Below are 22,013 nucleotides of genomic sequence, written 5' to 3'. Positions count from 1 at the left end.
GTGCTTGCATCTTCACAAGGTTGAAGGAACCATGCGGTGGCCATTGGGCAGGCGGTTCCAGATGATGGGTAAAAGCGACCCACGAGATGTTGCAGAGATCCCTCAGTCTGGATTTTGAGAGTCCCTTTCTCCCTCTCAATTCCTTCCAATTCAAAAGAACGAAATTCAGAGGGGTATCGGGGTCTTCCTCAGTACGGAAAGGCTTCGTGGAAGCCTTGCCGCCCTGAGGAGCCCAATCAGAGTGTTGGGAAGCGTGAGCTCCCATCTCTCTGATACACAAGGATGGGGTATTTCGCTAGCGGTGCGCACTATAACAAACAAAGGACGAAAAACAAGGGGGACGAGGGAGGGAGGAAGGATAGGGAGGGATAGAGAAAAAATAGTATTTGGTCAGGGAAATAGTTATCTTATAGCATAAGGGATTTATTTCGTCAAAACGGCTCTATTTATTCCTACTTAAACTTGATCCTGTCTACCATTTAACTGTACTCAACATACTACTCTGGAACCTCAAACATTTGCCTTAAAGTCACGGGTCTCTCTCTCTACCCGATACCCAGTCACAATTTCTAAATTCTACCTCAGTACCATGCGCGCAACTAGTCCTAGTGTGGGGCCCCAATTCGTGAACCACCCCTCTAACCCCACGACAGCCTCCTGCCTAGCCTTTCGGACTAAGTTCGGAATTCCCTACTGAACGCTTGCGCAATGCAATGCCAGATCGGGGTCCGAGAAACAGATCAAGTTATGAAGGGAAGCAAATGACCTTGCGTTCTCACATACCCGGGTCATCCTCAACAAGAGTCGCCAGGCAGGAGGGGCGGCTTCATTTGCATATTTAGGACAGGGAGAGTGAGAGAGTATTTTGAAGGACGCCTCCGGACGACTCCGAGGGAGGGACGTCAGGGAAGACAGTAAAGAGCCACGCTTTCCCGGACTCAATTCCAAGACGGAAAACGGGGGAGAACAGGAGAGAGTATGAGAATTAGCGCTCCCGGGCGACTCCGAGGGGTAGCGCTGGAAACAAAGTACCACAATTTCCCCGGCCACGCTCCGAAAAGGAAATTGGGGGAGAGAAAGGGAAAGTGATAGGCATACCCGGACGACTCCGAGGGGTAACGCCGGAAAACAGTAAAGGGGTCACAATTTCCCCGGCCACATTCCGAAAGGGAAATTGGGAGAAAAGGGAAAGTTTTAGACGTACCCGGGCGACTCCGAGGGGTAATCGTCTGATAGTAAAGTTCCGCGACCTCCCTGGCCACACTCCGAGGGGGAGAATCGGGGGAGAAAAGAAGAGTGTTTAAGGCGCACCCGGACGACTCCGAGGGGTAACGCTAGAAATGAAAGAAGGAAAGTCTGGCTGTCGTGGAGACGTAACTTTACCTCCCCCCTCCCAGTGTGTTTTCTTCAAACCATACTCACGTTCGAAGATGTCCCCCGCAGATCCCGGGATCCTTTCCTTTAGCCGGCTTTACCTCGCCTTTGCTCTCCCTGGTTGGGCTTCTGGTGACGGTTGATTACCGCCCACAAAGAGGAGGCAGGGAGAGGAAGAAAAGGGATCCCTGAGCTAAAGATGCCCAGTGGCGCCCGATCCCCCTCTATCTCCCCTCTCACCTTTGCAGGAGAACCAAGTGTCCCTTCGTGGTCGCCAAACTGTTAACGGAAACGCAGAGGGCTCTCTTGGACGAAATGAAGACACCAACCAGAGCAAAATCAGAGCAAAACAGCAGCCAGTAGGCTTGGTCTTTATTAGCAAAAGACTGTCGCGACAGGGCCCCCACCGCCCACGAGGTGAAGCAAGATGGAAGCCCCGAACAAAAGGAGACCTTCACTTTTATTACTTGCTAATCCCCTTGGATACACCCTCAAATTACATCATATTTACATCATGATTACATAGAGAACAGGAGGAGTCAAGGGAGGAGTCGGGCAGGTAACTCGAGCATCTTCACACCTGGCGAATGCCCCCGTCCCCCTTACTAGTGGAGAAACAAAGGGAAAGGGCGCCGCTTCCTGCCCCCTGGAGGGAACCCGGTCATAGTCCTTTTGTTATGACCGAAGCCGAATACACGATCATATGCAGGCTATTGTGTCTTCCGTCGGTTGGCCGTCTAAGCCCATCAAGCCGGCTATCAAGGTGTTCAGGTCATCCGGGTGGAGCGCTGTGTACGTGCCTGCTCGGTCGGGGGATTATGGCTGGTTGGTATCAAGCCACCCCCCTTTGATAGTCCTTGTGATTTGGAGCCGAATAAAAGTGGTCCGATGAAAATCCAAGGTACCGTTGATTTTTGGTGAATTTCCGAAGAAAGGGTTGTTGAAGTTCAAAGCACTTCCCAAATTTAGATACAATGTAGCAACATTTGATTAGATCAGTCACGGTCAATTGAGTCCGGAAACATTGTATTAGTGAGCTGTCAAAGTAGGGAAGCGGTGGATGCCGGCTGCAGTACCAGCGTAGCCGCCACTAGGGGCGCTGTTCGCTAACGCTGATTGGTCGAGACGGCAGCCGGCTGACCTCGAGTTCGTTCGCCCGGTCTACTGAAGGGAAATGCAAGAAGGAAGATCGGGATTCTATATAGTTTTGTCAAAATAGCGCTTCCTTATTTACGGAAGGCTTTGTTTAAGGAAGACAACCCTCTAAAGGGCCGTCTCCTGGATGGGGATAGGTGTGTGTGTGTGCGTGTGGTGCTTGTGCATTACGGGTGAGCGTGTGGAAAGGACGGGGGGGGGGGTTTCCGGCCACACACCAATGTTCAAGTTCTTCCGTCATAAAAGCATGGCGCACTTGGGGAAGGTTCCATGTATGTCCCCCTGAGCTCCACAGAGGAAGGTTGGAATGAAACTTCAATAAACTATGTATAAATAGACTTCAGTAAATTACATAATATTACCTAGGGCAGGTGGCACTGTGGGTTAAACCACAGAGCCTAGGACTTGCCGATCAGAAGGTCGGCGGTTTGAATCCCCACGACGGGGTGAGCTCCCATTGCTCGGTCCCAGCTCCTGCCAACCTAGCAGTTTGAAAGCATGTCAAAGTGCAAGTAGATAAATAGGTACCGCTCTGGCGGGAAGGTAAACGGCATTTCCGTGCACTGCTCTGGTTCGCCAGAAGCGCCTTCGTCATTCTGGCCACATGACCCGAAAGCTGTATGCTGGCTCCCTTGGCCAATAAAGCGAGATGAGCGCCACAACCCCAGAGTCAGTCACAACCGGAGCTAATGGTCAGGGGTTTCTTTACCTTTTACTCTCTTTCCTTGCCAGTGCACTACTCTGTTATCATTAGGTCTTCACTAGGCTATAGGTACATTTTGATATGTAAAAAAAATAAATAAATCTAGTGTTGCACTTCTTTATCTGGCAAATAAACTGTTCAGATAGTAATGGCTTACAATTTTCTTGACTGCTTAGAATTGGAACGTTTGCTGTTTGACTGCTATTTTGAAGAGTTGGACTTTGGCAAAGAGTAAAAATAGCTTAGCACAATAGAGGGAGTCTACAAATAGCCATGGTGTTTGATAAGCAGCAGGTATTTCCTGTGATAAATGTTGCCTCAATATTTGTCAGCATTATGTGCTTCAATGTGTTTGGCCTATTTACTAACAGCGTTGTCCTATGCAGTGCTCAGAAATAAGCCACACTATTCTCATGTAAGCGTTCGTTCCCATGTAAGCTAGTTTAAGATTGCAGTTTAAATGTTATTTTATGAAGGTTTGCCCCTCACCTCAGTCTCGACACTGATCATAAATGCAGGTTGGCAGTGAAGGATATATGAGCAGATATTCCAATCAATTAGTTCCCTAAAATAAGTGAAAAGTGGTTTTAAACAGAAGCATTGTGGCTAAGGACTCCTAGTTGAACTTACTGTATGACTTCCTCAAGGCATTTTGCCAAAGTAGTTCACCTTTGCTCCAGTAGGTTTCATGAAGCACTGATGCATTATTCAGAAGATACTGGCGCTCTTTGCTGTGCTAAGCTTCCGAAATTTGTCTTGTATCAGTTGTACTTAGAGAGCTGAATGAGGGAAATCCAAAGCTGTTGTGTGCAGGAGAAAACCTAGACACCATTGCTAATGTGCATTGTGTATTTCTGCTGCATCATAGGAGGCTTTTTAAAACACATGTCCAAAGTTTAGTTTATAAAAACTGTCTATGTCTACTTCAGTTTGCTGATTTGTCCCCCCACTCCCTCTGCCTTTCTAGCTCTGTAAAAATACTAATAATAGATCATTTGGCAGTATTCCGAAGCTGGAACTGAAGGATGAATTGTACCTGCCATTTTTGTATAATATCCCTTAACATTGCTGGGAGAAGTCTCATAAGCAACGTCCACAGGTCAAGAATGTTTGCAAATTCTCCTCCTTGTTGAACAACCGGTATAAAAATAGACTTTACTGAGCTATTTGTGGTCAGTTTACTACTTCAGTATGCTTGATTGTATAAAGTTTTCCCCAGACCAAACTGCTTCAGGGTGTATTTAAATACTCTACCATGAAAAAAACTGTCCATACCAAGAGTTCAGCCTGTGATGAATTGGTCCAAAATGTCATTAATTGATACAGAATCAATCATTTGCATGATTTTGATATATTGTTGATACATTCATATGGGGGGGGGGAATTAAGATTCTGATGAGGAGTTTCTGTGGTATAACCTACTGAGTTATCAGAATAAACAGCATCAATAGCTTTCCGTTTCCTAATTTCCTGAATTGTAATATTGACCTCTATAAATTATAAAAAATTTAAAGAACTTTCCAGATTAAAATATTCAGAATTAATCACTGGAAGACAGCATACATATGAAGTGTATTGACAGCTTTTCAGCAGGATTACAGTAATAAGGCCAGAGGCAGGCCAGAATGCATCACAACAGCTGTCTGAAAGTAGGATTGCCAGAGAACCAGACAGTACTGGGCGGAAAATAGCATTGACTTCTGTGCCCTCTAACCTGTTAGTCAGAGGAAGAAAGAGAACAACATGGAATTATGTTTAACACTTTTTCTCTTTCCTTTTTGTGTTTTACTGGTCTAATAATCCACATATTTAAATTTTCCAATACTCTGACATTTCAAGAGAGTTTTACTGTCCCTTCATAATATATTTTATTATGTGCCTACAAAGTTTACTTAGCTAAATGTTTTTCTTGGACTCGAATGGATTTTATCATGCAGTTTCTCTATTCTGCTGTGCTTATTGTTCTCTCCCTCTAATATTTTCTCCTCTCTATACATGTCCACCACCTTACCTCTTCTTTTCATGAATCTAATAAAGTAGGGGTTGGTTTAGAAAAGGCGACGTAAAAATAAGTTAGTCTTTAAGGTACCAGTGGTATAATTTGTTTACTCCCGCAGACTAAAATAACTTCCTCTGGAATCATTATCTTGCTATCACGCTAACTATATGAGCCTACCTTGAATATACAAAATTATACATTTCTAAAATATCCCTTGGAATTAAGTAATTTTAAAAAAATGTGATTTTGTACTTGCAGATTATGCTTGGATTGCCAATATGTATAATATTGGTAAATGTATATTCAGTGATAGTAGTTATAGATAAATAATACAGCTAATATTTACTTAGTGATGTCAGTGGTTGGTTGCTAAATATAAATATTCAATGTGACTGGATTGTTTAGTGATATTTTAAAGATGCTGAGAATCCAGTATAGATTTTGAATTATCACAACATCTTTAAATTGAAAGCAAGCAAATGGAATAGATACCTTTCAGATAGTGGGGAAATGAGGTTAATCGGTGATTAGAGATTTGATAGCTGTTATTATCCACACAAAGAACTTCTCTTTATGATTTCAGGATGCTAACATTTATAACATGACACATACAGAACCAGAATTGCCAGCTTGTGAGAGCGATTAGGGGGGGATGACATCATATGCATGATGTCACATACATGCGGTGGTGGGAGGGGCCAGGGGTGGAGCCAAACATAGCAGCAGCATGACTTTGATGGTTGAAGGCTCCTCCTCCTCCCGCCGCGGAGGTTGCTTTCACTCTCCTTCTCCTCAGTACAGTAGAGTCCCTTGGAGTGTTCCAGTTAATGGATATGTGATTATCACAGATTATCCTTTAAATTAATACAAAGCATCAGACCCCTAAAAAGAATGTGGTACGGGTAGTACTTTATGATTCATAAAGTTGTCCTGAAATACCTTTAATATATTTGGGGAATTTGCGAACTGAATTAACTGGGGGAAATGTGTAACATTGTGTAATTTACCTTTTAAGAATGATAGCTTTGTTTATGGCATAGCTAATTAAGAAGATATTTGGGGCACTGTTAATTATCTGCAACCTGTGGACAGTCCTTGGGAGTTGATTCATGGTTCCAGGGAGAGATTTATCGGTGGAAACGGATAAAAGATTTGACGCCATTCCAGTCCTGCAGCTGTTGAACATGACTAATCATAAGAAAGGAGGCTAGTTGTAGGTGCTGTACAACTTGACAACTATTTCTGTAAAATCCTTAAGTAGTAAGAGCTATGAATTGTGAACCCTGCCTGTGTTTCTTCATAAAATGGCTTCCTGATATTTTGTTCAGCTTAATGTCTAAAACTGATTTTTTTCTTTTTGAATTTATTTCAAGACGATGGCTGATCCAGGCAAGATCATAACATAAAGATCGCAATATTCAATGAGGCACAAGTTTCAAATGTGTCACCTCGGACCTAACACAGCTGAAGAAAGAAGCACATACTCGTAATGCCAGTGTAGACCAATGGCTGTTGTCTACTCTGGTTTTAAACCAAAACAATCAAACCAAAATGAGAAGGAGCAACACACAGTGTGCATACAGGATGTGGTTTCCAAATAACTGAAGTGTGAAGCAAACCTCATGAATTTCAACCACAGAGATTCAGAAAACATCACTGGTAAGTTGAAAATCGGGTAAAAGGCCCAGATATACCACTCTGGAATCCATTTTTGGATGAAGGGCAGTTTCTAAAATTTAAAAGTATTTGTCACTCCAATTGTTATAAACTGTTTGGATTGAAAAATGGGACAGATAGTTACACAGCCTGGATGGACCCTTCATCTATACAGTACAAGTCAAAGTGCTGCTCCTTTAGAATATATATTTTTTTAAAGACATGAGTTGCAAAGGAAAATGGTCACTAATCTAATGCAAAGATTTATGTACTCACAGAACCTTTATCCAAATTGCGATCTGATCTGATCTACAGCTTTAATATAAAATAATGCATAAAAGCATTTCTACTCTTTAGTTAATAATGCATTTCACATTTATCAGCTGGAAAATGTGTAAGCTGGGGGGAAACCCACGTAGATGCATTTTAGTAGTTTGTTGCTGACAAAGCTGCTAATTTATTAGTGTTTATTTAGTTAAATGTATCAAGGATTGTGCTGTTTCTGTCTAGCCTAGGTTTAAATACTATTGATAAGCTATCATGGCTTCTTTTATTGTCAAAGCAAAGCAAATAAATAGTTCCTTTAGTATTCATCCCAAAGCAGATTGGTATACTGATGCCTGCTTATATAAATATATATATATGCCTTTTTAGATGTTTGTCCTACTGAAGATCTCGCTGAAGTTGAGCTGGTGAGCATGCTGGAGGAACAGCTGCCTCAGTACAAGTTACGTGTGGATTCTTTATGTCTCTCTGAAAATGCCGACTGGACCCAGTCTCCAGGCTGCCACAGTCATGTCTCTGAAATCTCTTCTCCAGTTCTTTCTGAAGAGACCATCCGTTACATGAGTAAGTGCTTTTGCTCACTGCCAGGGACTGAAATGAAAAATATAAATGAATTGCTTAGGTGATGCCCTGATCAAATCCCTGCTCAGCCTCAGCTTGGCCTTTGTGATGCTGGACAAAGTGAGAATTACAGTGACCTGACAAGGCTGTAGAAATTTCGTACAGTCTAAGTGCTGTATATCTGAGGTCCCCAACACAGTCCCAGGAGGCATCAATATACCATACTTTTCTAGGTATTTTCCTTTAAAAATCATGCTAAAAAATTGGGGTCATCTTATACATGGATCGTGCATAGGGTGGATGTTTGATTGGTTGCTGCTGCGGCTGTCAGCAGCTATTGGTCGTGTTATTGGTTGCTGCGGCAATGGCTGGTGTTGATTGGCTGACGCTGCGGCAATTGGGCGGGCGATTGGCAGCTTCTGCCGGCAATGGGACAGACGGGAGGCAGTGATTTTTAGCAATCCCCCCTAAAAAAAGCTCAACACTTGCCTGTTCCCTGCATTTTTGTTTACTCTGCTGAGTTGCTGTAGAACAGTAGCTCCGAAATCAATGCAGCCATTTTTCATTTCTGCACAAAACATTGTTGGGCTCCTGCAACCCCCCCAGCTGGCATGACCAGTGATCAGAAATTATGGAAATTACGACATCTTAAAGGCCACAGGTTAGTCTCTCCCCGCTGTGATAAATATAAATGCAAGCTAGGAGTGCAATCTATACATGTTTACACGGATGTAAGTCTGGTTGTATTAGTGGGGCTTACTTCTAGGTAGGCATACATAAAATCTCTCCCTCGTTGTGAAATTTAATCAGTTTCTAAGAGCAGTTGAAGGCCGTATAATAATGAGAACCAATAATGCTCATTAGTGAATTTGTGGTTGCACTGAAACTTGAAAGTTTCTCAGGTCAAAGCTCATAACTCATCCATGAAACCATACTGGTTTCACGCCATGTTCTGCAGTGGAAAGTCTAAGCAATTTCAGATGAACATTGCATGAGTTCACATATTTTCAGTACACACACCCAGAAATATGTTTATTTCCAAATGCATCAGACTATAAAAAGTAGGCATAATGCTGGTAGCAATTCACATTTTATAACTCTTGGTCAGAGTTACAAAAGAACTTAGCTTATGGGGGAATAAATGGTTGGTTATAACTGAGAGAATTACCTTGGGTTATATGCAAAACCCTTAAAATAAACAGAGCCTTGGTATCTTTTTTTCCTTTCATAACTTGATTATACAACTCTAACAATGTAGGTCTGCTTAAAGATTGACTTATACAGCTTTTTATTTCCATGTTTTTCACTTTCACTCTTTAAGCTATTCTATCATCATAAAAATAGTTGTTCAGTGTACTGTGGGTAGGTGTTCACATTTCTGGATTCTTAGAACTTAATTTTGCCAAAATGTTGAAAAGAGCCTTATGAAATATTGGTTATGTACAGAGCTTGAAAAGTAGGCTTGGCCCCATAGCAGGAAACAATTTGCTCTCACTGAAAATCCCAAACTGTTCTCTCTTCCTAAACAGATAATTTGGTACTATTGAAGACAATTTGGTTAGGGCTGCATAATAATTGTTTTGGTCATTTTTTAACTAAAAACTAGGGTTGTCTTTTTCAGACCAGAAAAATATGAATGCAAACAGATGACTTGCACATATTTCTGCATGGGATCACACAGATGTGTAATGAAGTGTGTGTCATAAGTGATCCTTGTGTTTTTCCACAAAAACCCAATTTGCAATACTGTGTACAAGGCTTAAAAATTACAGCTCTTTTGTACTCTTGGACTGGAGGTGGTAAAGGCAATTATGGTCAACTCACAACTTAAACCTGTTTGTTGTTTAGTCGTTTAGTCGTGTCCGACTCTTCGTGACCCCATGGACCAGAGAACGCCAGGCACCTCTGTCCTCCACTGCCTCCCGCAGTTTGGTCAAACTCAAGCTGGTAACCTCGAAAACACTATCCAACCATCTCGTCCTCTGTCGCCCCCTTCTTCTTGTGCCCTCCATCTTTCCCAACATCAGGGTCTTCTCCAGGGAGTCTTCTCTTCTCATGAGGTGGCCAAAGTACTGGAGCCTCAGCTTCACGATCTGTCCTTCCAGTGAGCACTCAGGGCTGATTTCCTTAAGAATGGATAGGTTTGATCTTCTTGCAGTCCACGGGACTCTCAAGAGTCTCCTCCAGCACCATAATTCAAAAGCATCAATTCTTCGGCGATCAGCCTTCTTTATGGTCCAGCTCTCACTTCCATACATCACTACTGGGAGAACCATAGCTTTAACTATATGGACCTTTGTTGGCAAGGTGATGTCTCTACTTCTCCAGATGCTGGCTAGGCCTGTCAGCATCTAACTTGCATGAATTCAGCTTTACATGCTTAGCCAGGGGCAGAGGGCATCCAGTGGGAAAAACATCAATCCCACCCGTCTTTGCATTTGTGAGAACATCTGGAGGTGCAGGAAGTGTGTGTTTTGACTATACACTATTTTGGCTCTATGTGCTATCTCTAGAACTTAACCCCCTTGTAAGTTGCAAGTCGTCTGTATTTTTAGAGGGTTAATTTGTTTGGCTGTTCTGGTTATATGAAGTTGATCCATGACTGCTTAAAAGGTATCTTAGTCTCATAGTATTGTATTCAAAAATTGATTAGTTTTGAGATGAACACATAACAACCTTGGACTTTCTCATGCAATGTGAAGTATACATGTATTCTTTCTTCCTGATGCTTCCCCATCGTTCCCACCCCCAAAACTCACTTAAAAACTGTTAGGCAAAATGAGTACAGTCTCCCAGGAGATTTAGCGACAGGTCTATTCCAACACATTTTTTCTGCATCTCTACAACTTACCTGGTTGACTCCCATCAGTAACTTGTTTTGACTTTGTCTAGTTTTTCAGTTTTATGAGAACTTCGAAAAATTGAAATGTACAATATTTTGCCCCTCTCTGTTGTTACTATCCTCATTTAAAAAAAAATAATAACTAGGGGTTTTTTTTACCAGAAATGCAAAATACTCATTGTAGCATAACATGTGCTTTTAGTAAGCCGTTGCAGAAATGAACTAATGATGTAAATCTCTTATTTCTTTCCTTTCCTAACCCCTTCTTCAGAACAATATAAATATAATAAAACAGTTGGGGACAGGTTTCACACAGAAATGCTCATTCATAGGCAGCTAGGAAGTAGGAGAGATATTTTGCTTGGGTTTGTAACATCTGGATGTCTCAATGTGGTTTCTGTATTGCTTGATCTGAGATTCTAAATCACAGTCCTTAGATTGTGAGCCATCAGGGGTCATGGCTATTTTTAAAAATTCTGTAAACTACTCAGAGCTCTTGGTATAGAATGGGATATAAATTAAATACCGTATTTTTCGCCCTATAGGACACACTTTTTCCCCTTCAAAAATGAAGGGGAAATGTGGGTGCGTCCTATGGGGCGAATACAGGCTTTCGCTGAAGCCTGGAGAGTGAGAGGCTCTCGCTCTCCAGGCTTCAGGAAGCTCTGCGCAACCCTCCGGAGCCCGGCGCCAAGCCGTGCCAGCCTCCGGAGGGTCGCGCAAAGCTGCCTGCCCTCCCGGGGTCCGCGCAGCTCTGCGCGACCCTCCGGAGCCCAGCGCCAAGCCGTGCCAGCCTCCGGAAGGTTGCGCAGAGCTGCCTGCCCTCCCGGGCTCCATTCTGGGGGCGGGGGGAGGGGGAAGCTCGGGCTTCCCCCTCCCCCAGCCACGCAAGCTGCCAGAGCGATGCCGTAACTGCGCGCAGCTTCTGTATCGCTCTGGGACCCGTTCTGGGGGAGGGGGAAACTCAGGCTTCCCCCTCCCCCAGCCCCGCAAGCTCCCAGAGCTGCCTGTTCTGGCGGCTGGGTTTGGCGGAAGCTTGGGCTTCCCCAGCCCCGTGCCGGGGGGGGGGTTTCTTTATTTCCCCCCCCCCAAAAAAAAAACTAGGTGTGTCCTATAGGGCGGTGCGTCCTGTGGGGCAAAAAATACGGTAAATACATAAAACAAGGAATGTAAGGAAAGTAGAGGATAGAAATTATTATTTACAAAAAAGGAGTGCATGCATTCCCGTTTAAAACTAATTATACAGCTTTGGTGAATTTACTGTTTCCATAGCAGATCTGCTGCCCTGAAATTCTTAAACAACTCTGGTCTGCATGGTCACAGCAATGCAACATCAGAATATATTCAAATGAAAGCTCACAGCTATCAGTAATTAATTTAGCAGGGCAGAATCAGTATTGCATCGGATTAGAGTACTCTATGAACACCTACAGCTTAAGAATAAATAAGAAATCTAACTTCTATAGGAGGATTAGATCAAATTGCAATGCTGCATATTTTTAGAGTCCTGAATCTAGGGAACTAGAGCATCATTTTTCTAATGCACTCTGAACTCACTGTGCTGATAGTATAGTATTGCAATATAACTCCTCCCTGCTTTATGGCACTACTGTTCAGGAATGTTTATTTGCTAGACAACTTGAGTAAATATTAGAAAGTTATTGTGTTGTGGCGCAGAGGCAGTGCCTGCTGCAGAAGGAAAAATACTGAACAAGCACTGTTTCTTGGCATATTCTGAACTGTTCCGTATACACTTGGACATGGCACTAGACAACAGGGACATGAATCAAAATGAAGAGCTGCTTACAGCTGTCACTCTACAGGGTAAGTGGGCACATAAATACTTCACATAGATTCCTTTTATCCTGATTTTGGGCTAACTACAAGTTATCAATCCGGAATCGTTTTGTAGAATTGTAGTTGACTGTTGGAATAGCATGGTGGTAATCCTGACCAACCTCTTTAGACACAGTTTGAATCTAGCCTCAGCCATAAACTCAGAGGCTGAAATCCTGACCCATTTACCTTGGAAGTAAGCTGCATTGAATTCATTAGAATTTACTTCTGAGTAGACATGAGTAGAACTGCACTATTAGTGGCCTTAGTAAGCCTTCTCTCTCTTAGCTTTTGAGGGAAGGTCCCTATAAGATACAGAATTAAATTACCGTATTTTTCGCTCTATAAGATGCACGCGACCATAAGACGCACCTAGTTTTAGAGGAGGAGAACAAGAAAAAAAACCATTCTCTCCCTCTCTGCTCAGCGCCTCTCCAGCAAAGCGGGAGGAGAAACGGAAGGGGTCCGTTTCTCCTCCCGCTTCGCTGAAGGGGCACTGCGCAGAGAAGGAAAGCTGCACAGCGCCTCTCCAGCGAAGCGAAGCCAGGAGAGCAAGAGGGATCGATCCCTCTTGCTCTCCTGGCTTCAGCAAAAGCAACGTGAAGCCTCCAGAGCACAGCGGGAGTGCTCCCACTGCACTCAGGAGGCTTTGGGCGGCTATCCCTGAAGCCAGGAGAGCAAGAGGGATTGGCGCGCACTGATCCCTCTTTCTCTCCTTGCTTCAGCGAAAGCTGCGCAGCCTGCATTCGCTCCATAAGACGCACACACATTTCCCCTTACTTTTTAGGAGGGGAAAAGTGTGTCTTACAGAGCAAAAAATACGGTATACATCTTCTGCCTGGGAGCTAAAAAGCTGCTTCGGTTTATACAATGGGCTGACTCTTGCCCAGTGAGATCGTAGACTCCTTTTCTTCCTTTGATCTTTCAATATTTGTGGCATATTTGTCATGTTTGCCTATCAGTGAATCATAAACACAAAGAACAAATTTTGAATTACCATTGTGGTTTAGCATGGAAAAAAACAACCCATGATTTTTGGTTTGGGCATAATGTTTAGCCAGGGATTGTGGTTTGTTTCCTCCTGGCACTAGTGTGAAAGAGCAAAATGCACATGATCTGCTTGTGCATGGCAAGCTACGGTTTGCCATTTCGTAGGAATCCTGCCATTATATAATGCTTTTAAAATGTTGGGGTGTTACTGACCCATCTTGCAGGATAGTTGTGAGAATTCCCCGAAGATAATGTTTGTGAAGTGCTTTGAGAACGCAAAATTGCTAGAGCACTTTGAAGAATTTGATAATGCCGTTGGTTGCACAGCATCGCTGAACAACTGTTCTTAGAATTTAAGCTGTGATGGCATTTGTCCTTCCATTCTTTAAGAAAAATGAATTATTTCATTCCCTCTTTCTGACCTCTTCTCAAATAAGCTGTAAGCCATTTGGATATAAATAGAGGCATAAAAAATATTTGCGATCTATGTGTTTACTGTTCTCTATGGCACACAAGCCATTGCTACTCTGTAAGTCAGGGAGTGCCCCAGCTACATTTTAGTGGCCTTTGCATAATCCATCACCATGGCCCTTTCTGGTCGAAGTATTTAAAAATTAGATATTTAAAACAAAAGGCATCAAAACATTCATAAATAATGTGAGTTAACTATAACTAGGTGAACACTTCTTTGTTGGAGTTGTACAGCAGTGAAACAATGAAAAAACAGCCCAGTGTTCATAGAATGATGTTGTTGTTGTTTAGTCGTTTAGTCGTGTCCGACTCTTCGTGACCCCATGGACCAGAGCACGCCAGGCACCTCTGTCCTCCACTACCTCCCGCAGTTTAGTCAAACTCATGCTGGTAACCTCGAAAACACTATCCAACCATCTCATCCTCTGTCGCCCCCTTCTCCTTGTGCCCTCCATCTTTCCCAGCATCAGTGTCTTCTCCAGGGAGTCTTCTCTTCTCATGAGGTGGCCAAAGTACTGGAGCCTCAGCTTCACGATCTGTCCTTCCAGTGAGCACTCAGGGCTGATTTCATTAAGAATGGATGCATTTGATCTTCTTGCAGTCCATGGGACTCTCAAGAGTCTTCTCCAGCACCATAATTCAAAAGCATCAATTCTTCGGCGATCAGCCTTCTTTATGGTCCAGCTCTCACTTCCATACATCACTACTGGGAAAACCATGGCTTTAACTATACGGACCTTTGTTGGCAAGGTGACGTCTCTACTTCTCAAGATGCTGTCTAGGCCTGTCATTGCCCTTCTCCCAAGAAGCAGGCGTCTTTTAATTTCGTGGCTGCTGTCACCATCTGCAGTGATCATGGAGCCCAAGAAAGTAAAATCTCTCACTGCCTCCATTTCTTCCCCTTCTATTTGCCAGGAGGTGATGGGACCAGTGGCCATGATCTTCGTTTTTTTGATGTTGAGCTTCAGACCATATTTTGCACTCTCCTCTTTCACCCTCATTAAAAGGTTCTTTAATTCCTCCTCACTTTCTGCCATCAAGGTTGTGTCATCTGCATATCTGAGGTTGTTGATATTTCTTCCGGCAATCTTAATTCCAGCTTGGGATTCATCCAGCCCAGCCTTTCGCATGATGTATTCTGCGTATAAATTAAATAAGCAGGGAGACAAAATACAGCCTTGTCGTACGCCTTTCCCAATTTTGAACCAATCAGTTGTTCCATATCCAGTTCTAACTGTAGCTTCTTGTCCCACATAGAGATTTCTCAGGAGACAGATGAGGTGATCAGGCACTCCCATTTCTTTAAGAACTTGCCATAGTTTGCTGTGGTCGACACAGTCAAAGGCTTTTGCATAGTCAATGAAGCAGAAGTAGATGTCTTTCTGGAACTCTCTAGCTTTCTCCATAATCCAGCACATGTTTGCAATTTGGTCTCTGGTTCCTCTGCCTCTTCTAAATCCAGCTTGCACTTCTGGGAGTTCTCGATCCACATACTGTTTGAGCCTTCCTTGTAGAATTTTAAGCATAACCTTGCTAGCGTGTGAAATGAGTGCAATTGTGCGGTAGTTGGAGCATTCTTTGGCACTGCCCTTCTTTGGGATTGGGATGTAGACTGATCTTCTCCAATCTTCTGGCCACTGCTGAGTTTTCCAAATTTGCTGGCATATTGAGTGTAGCACCTTAACAGCATCATCTTTTAAAATTTTAAATAGTTCAGCTGGAATACCATCACTTCCACTGGCCTTGTTATTTGCAGTGCTTTCTAAGGCCCATTTGACTTCACTTTCCAGGATGTCTGGCTCAAGGTCAGCAACCACACTACCTGGGGTGTACGAGACATCCATATCTTTCTGGTATAATTCCTCTGTGTATTCTTGCCACCTCTTCTTGATGTCTTCTGCTTCTGTTAGGTCCTTACCACTTTTGTCCTTTATTATGGTAATCTTTGTACGAAATGTTCCTTTCATATCTCCAATTTTCTTGAACAGATCTCTGGTTCTTCCCATTCTGTTGTTTTCCTCTATTTGTTTGCACTGCTCGTTTAAGAAGGCCTTCTTGTCTCTCCTTGCTATTCTTTGGAAATCTGCATTCAATTTCCTGTATCTTTCACTATCTCCCTCGCATTTTGCTTGCCTTCTCTCCTCCGCTATTTGTAAGGCCTCGTTGGACAGCCACTTTGCTTTCTTGCATTTCCTTTTCATTGGGATGGTTTTCGTTGCTGCCTCCTGTACAATGTTACGAGCCTCCATCCATAGTTCTTCAGGCACTCTGTCCAGCAAATCTAAATCCTTAAACCTGTTCCTCACTTCCACTGTGTATTCATAAGGGATTTGACTTAGATTGTATCTTACCGGCCCAGTGGTTTTTCCTACTTTCTTCAGTTTAAGCTTGAATTTTGCTATAAGAAGCTGATGATCTGAGCCACAGTCAGCTCCAGGTCTTGTTTTTGCTGACTGTATAGAACTTCTCCATCTTTGGCTGCAGAGAATATAATCAATCTGATTTCGATACTGCCCATCTGGTGATGTCCATGTGTAGAGACGTCTCTTGTGTTGTTGGAAAAGCGTGTTTGTGATGACCAGCTTGTTCTCTTGACAGAACTCTATTAGCCTTTGCCCTGCTTCGTTTTGATCTCCAAGGCCAAACTTGCCAGTTGTTCCTTTTATCTCTTGATTCCCTACTTTAGCATTCCAATCCCCTATAATGAGAAGAACATCCTTCTTTGGTGTCACTTCTATAAGGTCTTGTAAGTCTTCATAAAATTGGTCTATTTCAGTTTCTTCAGCACCAGTGGTTGGTGCATAAACTTGGATTACTGTGATGTTAAAAGGTCTGCCTTGGATTCGTATCGAGATCATTCTATCATTTTTGAGATTGCATCCCAGTACAGCTTTCGCCACTCTTTTGTTGACTATGAGGGCCACTCCGTTTCTTTTACGGGTTTCTTGCCCACAGTAGTAGATGTGATGGTCATCCGAACTGAATTCGCCCATTCCCGTCCATTTTAGTTCACTGATGCCCAGGAAGAGACGAGGTGGCCGAGTGGTTAAGGCGATGGACTGCTAATCCATTGTGCTCTGCACGCGTGGGTTCGAATCCCACCTTCGTCGACGCTGATTTTAACCTTTTCCCCTTCATGGATCACTGCCCCCTTCATGGATCACTGCCCCTTCATGGATCACTGCCTTGCCGTGGCGAAGGGGCTTGAAGAACTCAGAGAAGCTATGAACTACGCCGAGCAGGGCACACAAGATGAACAGGTCATAGTGGAGAGTTTTGACCAAACGTGATCCACCTGGAGGAGGAACCGGCAAGCCACTCCAGTATCCTTGCCAAGAAAACTCCATGGACAAAGACAACAGGCATATAGAATGATGTACCCACCTTTTAAGAAATTATTGATGTTGAAATAGTCAATCTTTGCTTGCTAAGGTTCAGTTCTCTATATTTGCTCTGTGGTGGCACACCTAGGATTTACAATAAGGATAATATCAGGGCTTGCTTGTTATTGAACTGGCTTTTCCTCCTACTGGTTGGAGCAGAGCCAGGATACTTTTGCTGCTAGCTTTCACAGGAAAGTAAGTTCACTCTCCAGGGGAAGGGAGGAAAAGGCTAAAAAGAAGTTAACTTGAGACTCTGCTTATCAGTAATACCACACGCAGAAATAAGGGGGATGCAAAATATCCTTTAATGTTCATTCTATTTAGGCTTCCACAAGCCCTTCCTTAGGGAACTTTAGGCTGCAGTCCAATGCACACTTTCCTAAGAGTAAGTCCCATTGAGTATAGGGAGACATACTTCTGAGTAAGTAAGCTCTGCAATAACTGCTTTGAGGAGGCAACACTTGCTTCCTCTCTGTACCTTCTCACAGTAAAAGCCCAACATTCCATGCTATGGAAGCCTACAAATGAAATTCTGTTGGAATGGAAATTATATAACATGTTCCTATATCCACACCCGATGTAAATCATCGGAACCTTCTGTGATTTGTGTTAAAAAGATTTTCATGCCCATTGGATTAGATGCATTCCCTAAACCCTTTAAGCTGCAATCCTAAACACACTTTTCCGTAAGTCCAACTATATCCATGTGGCTTACTTCTAGGTAAGTGTGCATAGAATTTCTGCCTTAGTGGGAAATCAATTCAGTTTCTTCAGATACTTGTGGATAATGAACACTCATTTTTTGGAGTGTGTCCAACTAAGTGTTCATCAGGTGATGTACCCATTTTTAAAGTTAATTGATGTTGAAGCAGTTACCTCTTTGCTTGGTGAGGTTCAGTTATCTATCTTTGCTGTGTGACATGTATACACTTAAATATTCCTAGGAATTAAAAATGTTTGTGACAATAGCTCAGATGTTGCTTTTACAACTGCACACGGCTAAAGAGGACACAGTGCAACTTCCCACACACTACAAAATTTTATGGCTAGCCCAATTTTAAACCATATAACTTGTTTATTCATTTGGATAAGTGACTGGAATTGTGTTGTCCTAGGGGGTGCTGGCCTCATGGTAATCTGTAATCTCATCTCCTGAGGAGGGCAGGTGGCGGTTTTGTTTGTGTCATTGTTCTTTGATTATCTGCAAAATGAGAAAATAAGAAAACATGGTTGACAAATAAAACTGCGCATAAATGTTTCCCAGCTACTTTTCTAATTTGGCATTTTTTAAAAAGCCTGATCTGAAGCCAGAATACAATAGTATCTACAGTGTAGAAAGAGCCTCATGGACTCAGGGGTTATCCATTCCGTTCTATGAGATGTAAACAGTTGATGTGCTACATGGCCTCTGTCTAGAGATCCTATTGTGTGGCACTGTGCAGTGCAAATATTGCTGCATGTGAGGATTTTCCTGTAGATGCCACTCTCAGAGTCAACTCTGTCAACCATCTGCTGTATGCACACATTCTGTCCAGCAAGGGATTCAGACCCAGGTGCTGGATGTACAGTTTTTCTGAGCCATTTCATGCTTCTGCATACAGATTGCCGCAGCTGCATCAGGACATCTGACACAGTAATAGGAACTTCCTTGAACATTCAGGGCTATATATAGCAAGTATGTTTTGGTAACCGAACCACAAATCCAGAAACCACAACAGTTTTGTAACTATTGATGTTTTCCTTTTCCTCTTCTGCTTTTATTCTGTTCTTCCGTACTAGCTCTTCTTGAACTTCCCCCTTCTTCCTTGGCCGGACCTCACAAACATGCCCAAGGTAATTCAAGTGCCCACCTGATCCCACCCTTTGCATGACGAGATAGTAGAAATTGCTTGTTGTTTAACACTTCCATGGTTGTCATGCTTTTTCTTAATCTTCCATTGCAAACCTTTCCATTAAAACTAATGGCTAAAGTTTTGCTTTCCCTATTCCTCCTGCTCTCTACTGCTCCATACTGTTATTGTTTCATGGTTTCCATATACATTTTAACATGTCTTTCAAGCCATCCACTAATTCTCGCAAGTATCCTGGAAGTTCCCAAGTGTGTATCACTTAGGGATTCTGAGTGGTATCCAACACTCCAGCAATGGACTTCCATTTGCGCAGTTGAACGCCTTTCTCTCCTGCCCCCTCCATGTACCCTTAAAATAATCTCTGGAGAGTTGGGGGACCTTTCAGAGCAGATCTTGGGGACACATGGAGGGAGAGGAAAGGAAACAAGTCAAATTGCATAATGGAGTGAAGCATGCGGAGCACTGGATTCAACCCTCTGTGTTTTGTTTAAACCACATTAAGAAGTTATTTCGGTTTTCAGTTCTTGGCACAGACAGACGAGAGCTGGTGACAAACAACTGTAATGATGTTGAAGTGGTCACACATCTGCTGGCTGAGGTACAGTTATTTTTTTTTTTTTGTACTTGTTAAGATTTATTTGCTGTACATAGGAAGCTGCCTTAAGCTGAGTCAAAGTATTAGTCCACCTAGCTCAGTATGGCTGATGTTGAGCTCTCCCAGACATACCTAGAGGTGCCCAAAACTGACTGAGCTACAGATGTCTGAGTTACAAGATCTCTTTAAAAAATTGTAGCAGGCAAAAAGATTTATGACTCAAGTCATAAACTGCTGTGCTACCAAGAATTGGTCTGAGAATTAAAAGGGAATGTTTAGGCAAAAATAAGTCACATTTTAAAGAGCTGCAGATAATTATTAAAGGATGTTAAAACAGCTGGAGCTCACCGACTGAGTGCCAGAATCGCCATGTTGGCTTTTACAAACCACGAGCCTCGATTTGAACGTCATGTCAAAATAGGCATTGGGTTGTTCCCAGAAGTTGTGGCAACCACAAGAGAAGAATGATTCAAACACTGCATGATTGTTCACATTAAACAATAGTTTGTTTGTTTTTAACTGGTTTGGTACGAATTTATCAGCCCAGTGTATAGATTCAGATAAACAGGCACATAAGAGATAACAAATTAGATCAGGCAAATTCTTAAGGAGAGGCAATAGTAAAAAGAAACTCTTAAGGCTTTCTTGAATTCCAGGTCTGAATGGGTTAAGCAAATAAATGTTAACTGGAAGATAGTTTCACATCAGCAGAGCTACCGTTGTGAAGGCCCTGTTTCGTGTGCTCAGCACCTAGTCAATTTAAAAGCAGACACACAAGCAAGACCTTAAATGCAGATCTTAAATTTGGGCAGGATCATAAAGTCCTCTCTTGGTCTTTCTGAGCAGAGAGATCGGGACCTTGAATTGGCAGCACGAATTGGACAAGCCCTGCTTAAACGGAACCATATCCTAACTGAGCAAAATGAAGCTCTGGAAGAACAACTGGGACAAGCCTTTGATAAAGTAAGTAGTATTAAACCTGAAGCATTTTAAGTGGCCGGAGGTGCTTGCTGTATGGTGGAAGATCAGATGATTGCATCAGACTAAACCCTCTACAGAAATGTGTATTTATTTGAAACATAATGTGATGTGGCAGATGAAGATGTTGGACTTTATGGAGCTGGCTGACCTGACTGGAAGAATCTGTGACCAGAAAGAAGAGGAGACTCAAGAGGATTGGAAGAAATTTAAAGAATATTTAGATAAATAGAAAATTCTTGGAAGTAACAAATAGGCTTAGGGGTAGAATATGAATATGTGGAAGTAAATATTATGGAGTACAATATTAATAAAGGAGAAGAAGTTAGTAAATGAAAGGAGTTAATATCATTAGAAATATGAATTTGGAAAACTTATACAGGTGATATAATGAAATTCAGTTAGAGGGGATTTGAGGAAGTCAGTTATTAATGTAATGAGAATTAGGTATTTGAAAAAATAAATTCTTTTTCTTGTGTGTTTAGTGTTTTGTAGCGTAGTATGTTTTTCTCTGTTGTGTGTTGTTTTGTTATGTCATTTCTGTGATAAATGTGGAAAATCAATAAAAAAATTTGGAAAAGAAGAAGAAACATAATGTGATGAAGAAGTCAAATCAGCCAGCAAATTCAGTATGAAAAATGTTGTAATGCTTGGTCAATGTCCTATGTACAATGAGAAAAACAATACTATAATATGTCTTGTAGGACAGTGCGGAACTTGGCAAGCTATTTAAGCAGAGTTACTCATTGAGTCTCAAAAGTATCTTGCAATTGGCAGTTCAACATAGGTAGCTACTGCAGAGAAATGGGTGGAGCCCTCCAATCTAGAGCCCCAGTTCACTGGAGGTGGTTGCAATGTTGTGCATTGTTGACCGTGTTCAGTAAAAAAAAGTTGTTTGAAATCAGGTTCACCAGCTGCAACATGAACTAACAAAAAAAGATGAGCTGCTTCGTGTCGTGTCCATTGCTTCTGAAGAAAGCGAGACTGACTCCAGCTGTTCCACGCCCCTGCGCTTCAATGAGTCCTTCAACCTGTCACAGAGTCTTCTACAGTTGGATATATTGCAGGATAAACTCAGGGAACTGGAGGAGGAAAACATTTCTCTTCGGACAAAGGTAAGTTTAGCTACGTTCATATTTCTGTCAAGCATTCTTAACTGGAATTGGGAAACAGATCTTAAGGATCTACTGAAACTCAGGACAAGCTTGTGATATCCTCATCATCATCATTTCATTTCAGTACTTGCATTTTAAGGAAAATTTTCAAAGCAGTTTACAACATCTTAAACCATCAAATAAAACAATCCGGAATAAAACAGATATAAAGTATACATTC

At 42.4% G+C, this 22,013-nt stretch overlaps 2 protein-coding genes across 4 annotated transcripts in view; one reads left to right on the top strand and one right to left on the bottom strand.

Annotated features, from left to right (window-relative positions):
* The window catches only part of CASP10 (caspase 10), a 127,026-nt gene that overhangs the window by 22,937 nt on the left and 82,076 nt on the right, over positions 1–22,013 (bottom strand). The gene's annotated exons all lie outside the window — the stretch shown is intronic.
* The window catches only part of TRAK2 (trafficking kinesin protein 2), a 51,960-nt gene that overhangs the window by 13,870 nt on the left and 16,077 nt on the right, over positions 1–22,013 (top strand). For 2 of the 3 annotated variants that reach the window (XM_083628074.1, XM_083628075.1), the window contains 6 exons: positions 6,605–6,890; positions 7,542–7,736; positions 19,035–19,088; positions 19,627–19,703; positions 20,547–20,663; positions 21,584–21,793. In XM_083628074.1, the coding sequence (XP_083484200.1) occupies positions 6,854–6,890; positions 7,542–7,736; positions 19,035–19,088; positions 19,627–19,703; positions 20,547–20,663; positions 21,584–21,793 (690 nt within the window). In that variant the 5' untranslated portion in view covers positions 6,605–6,853. The remainder of the gene's footprint in view (positions 1–6,604; positions 6,891–7,541; positions 7,737–19,034; positions 19,089–19,626; positions 19,704–20,546; positions 20,664–21,583; positions 21,794–22,013) is intronic. The other variant, XM_083628076.1, reaches the window with a different exon arrangement.

This window comes from Podarcis filfolensis (assembly GCF_964270895.1).
Source record: "Podarcis filfolensis genome assembly, chromosome: 1".
In the NCBI taxonomy this organism is placed as follows: domain Eukaryota; kingdom Metazoa; phylum Chordata; class Lepidosauria; order Squamata; family Lacertidae; genus Podarcis; species Podarcis filfolensis.
This window is presented reverse-complemented; position numbering and strand designations above follow the sequence as displayed.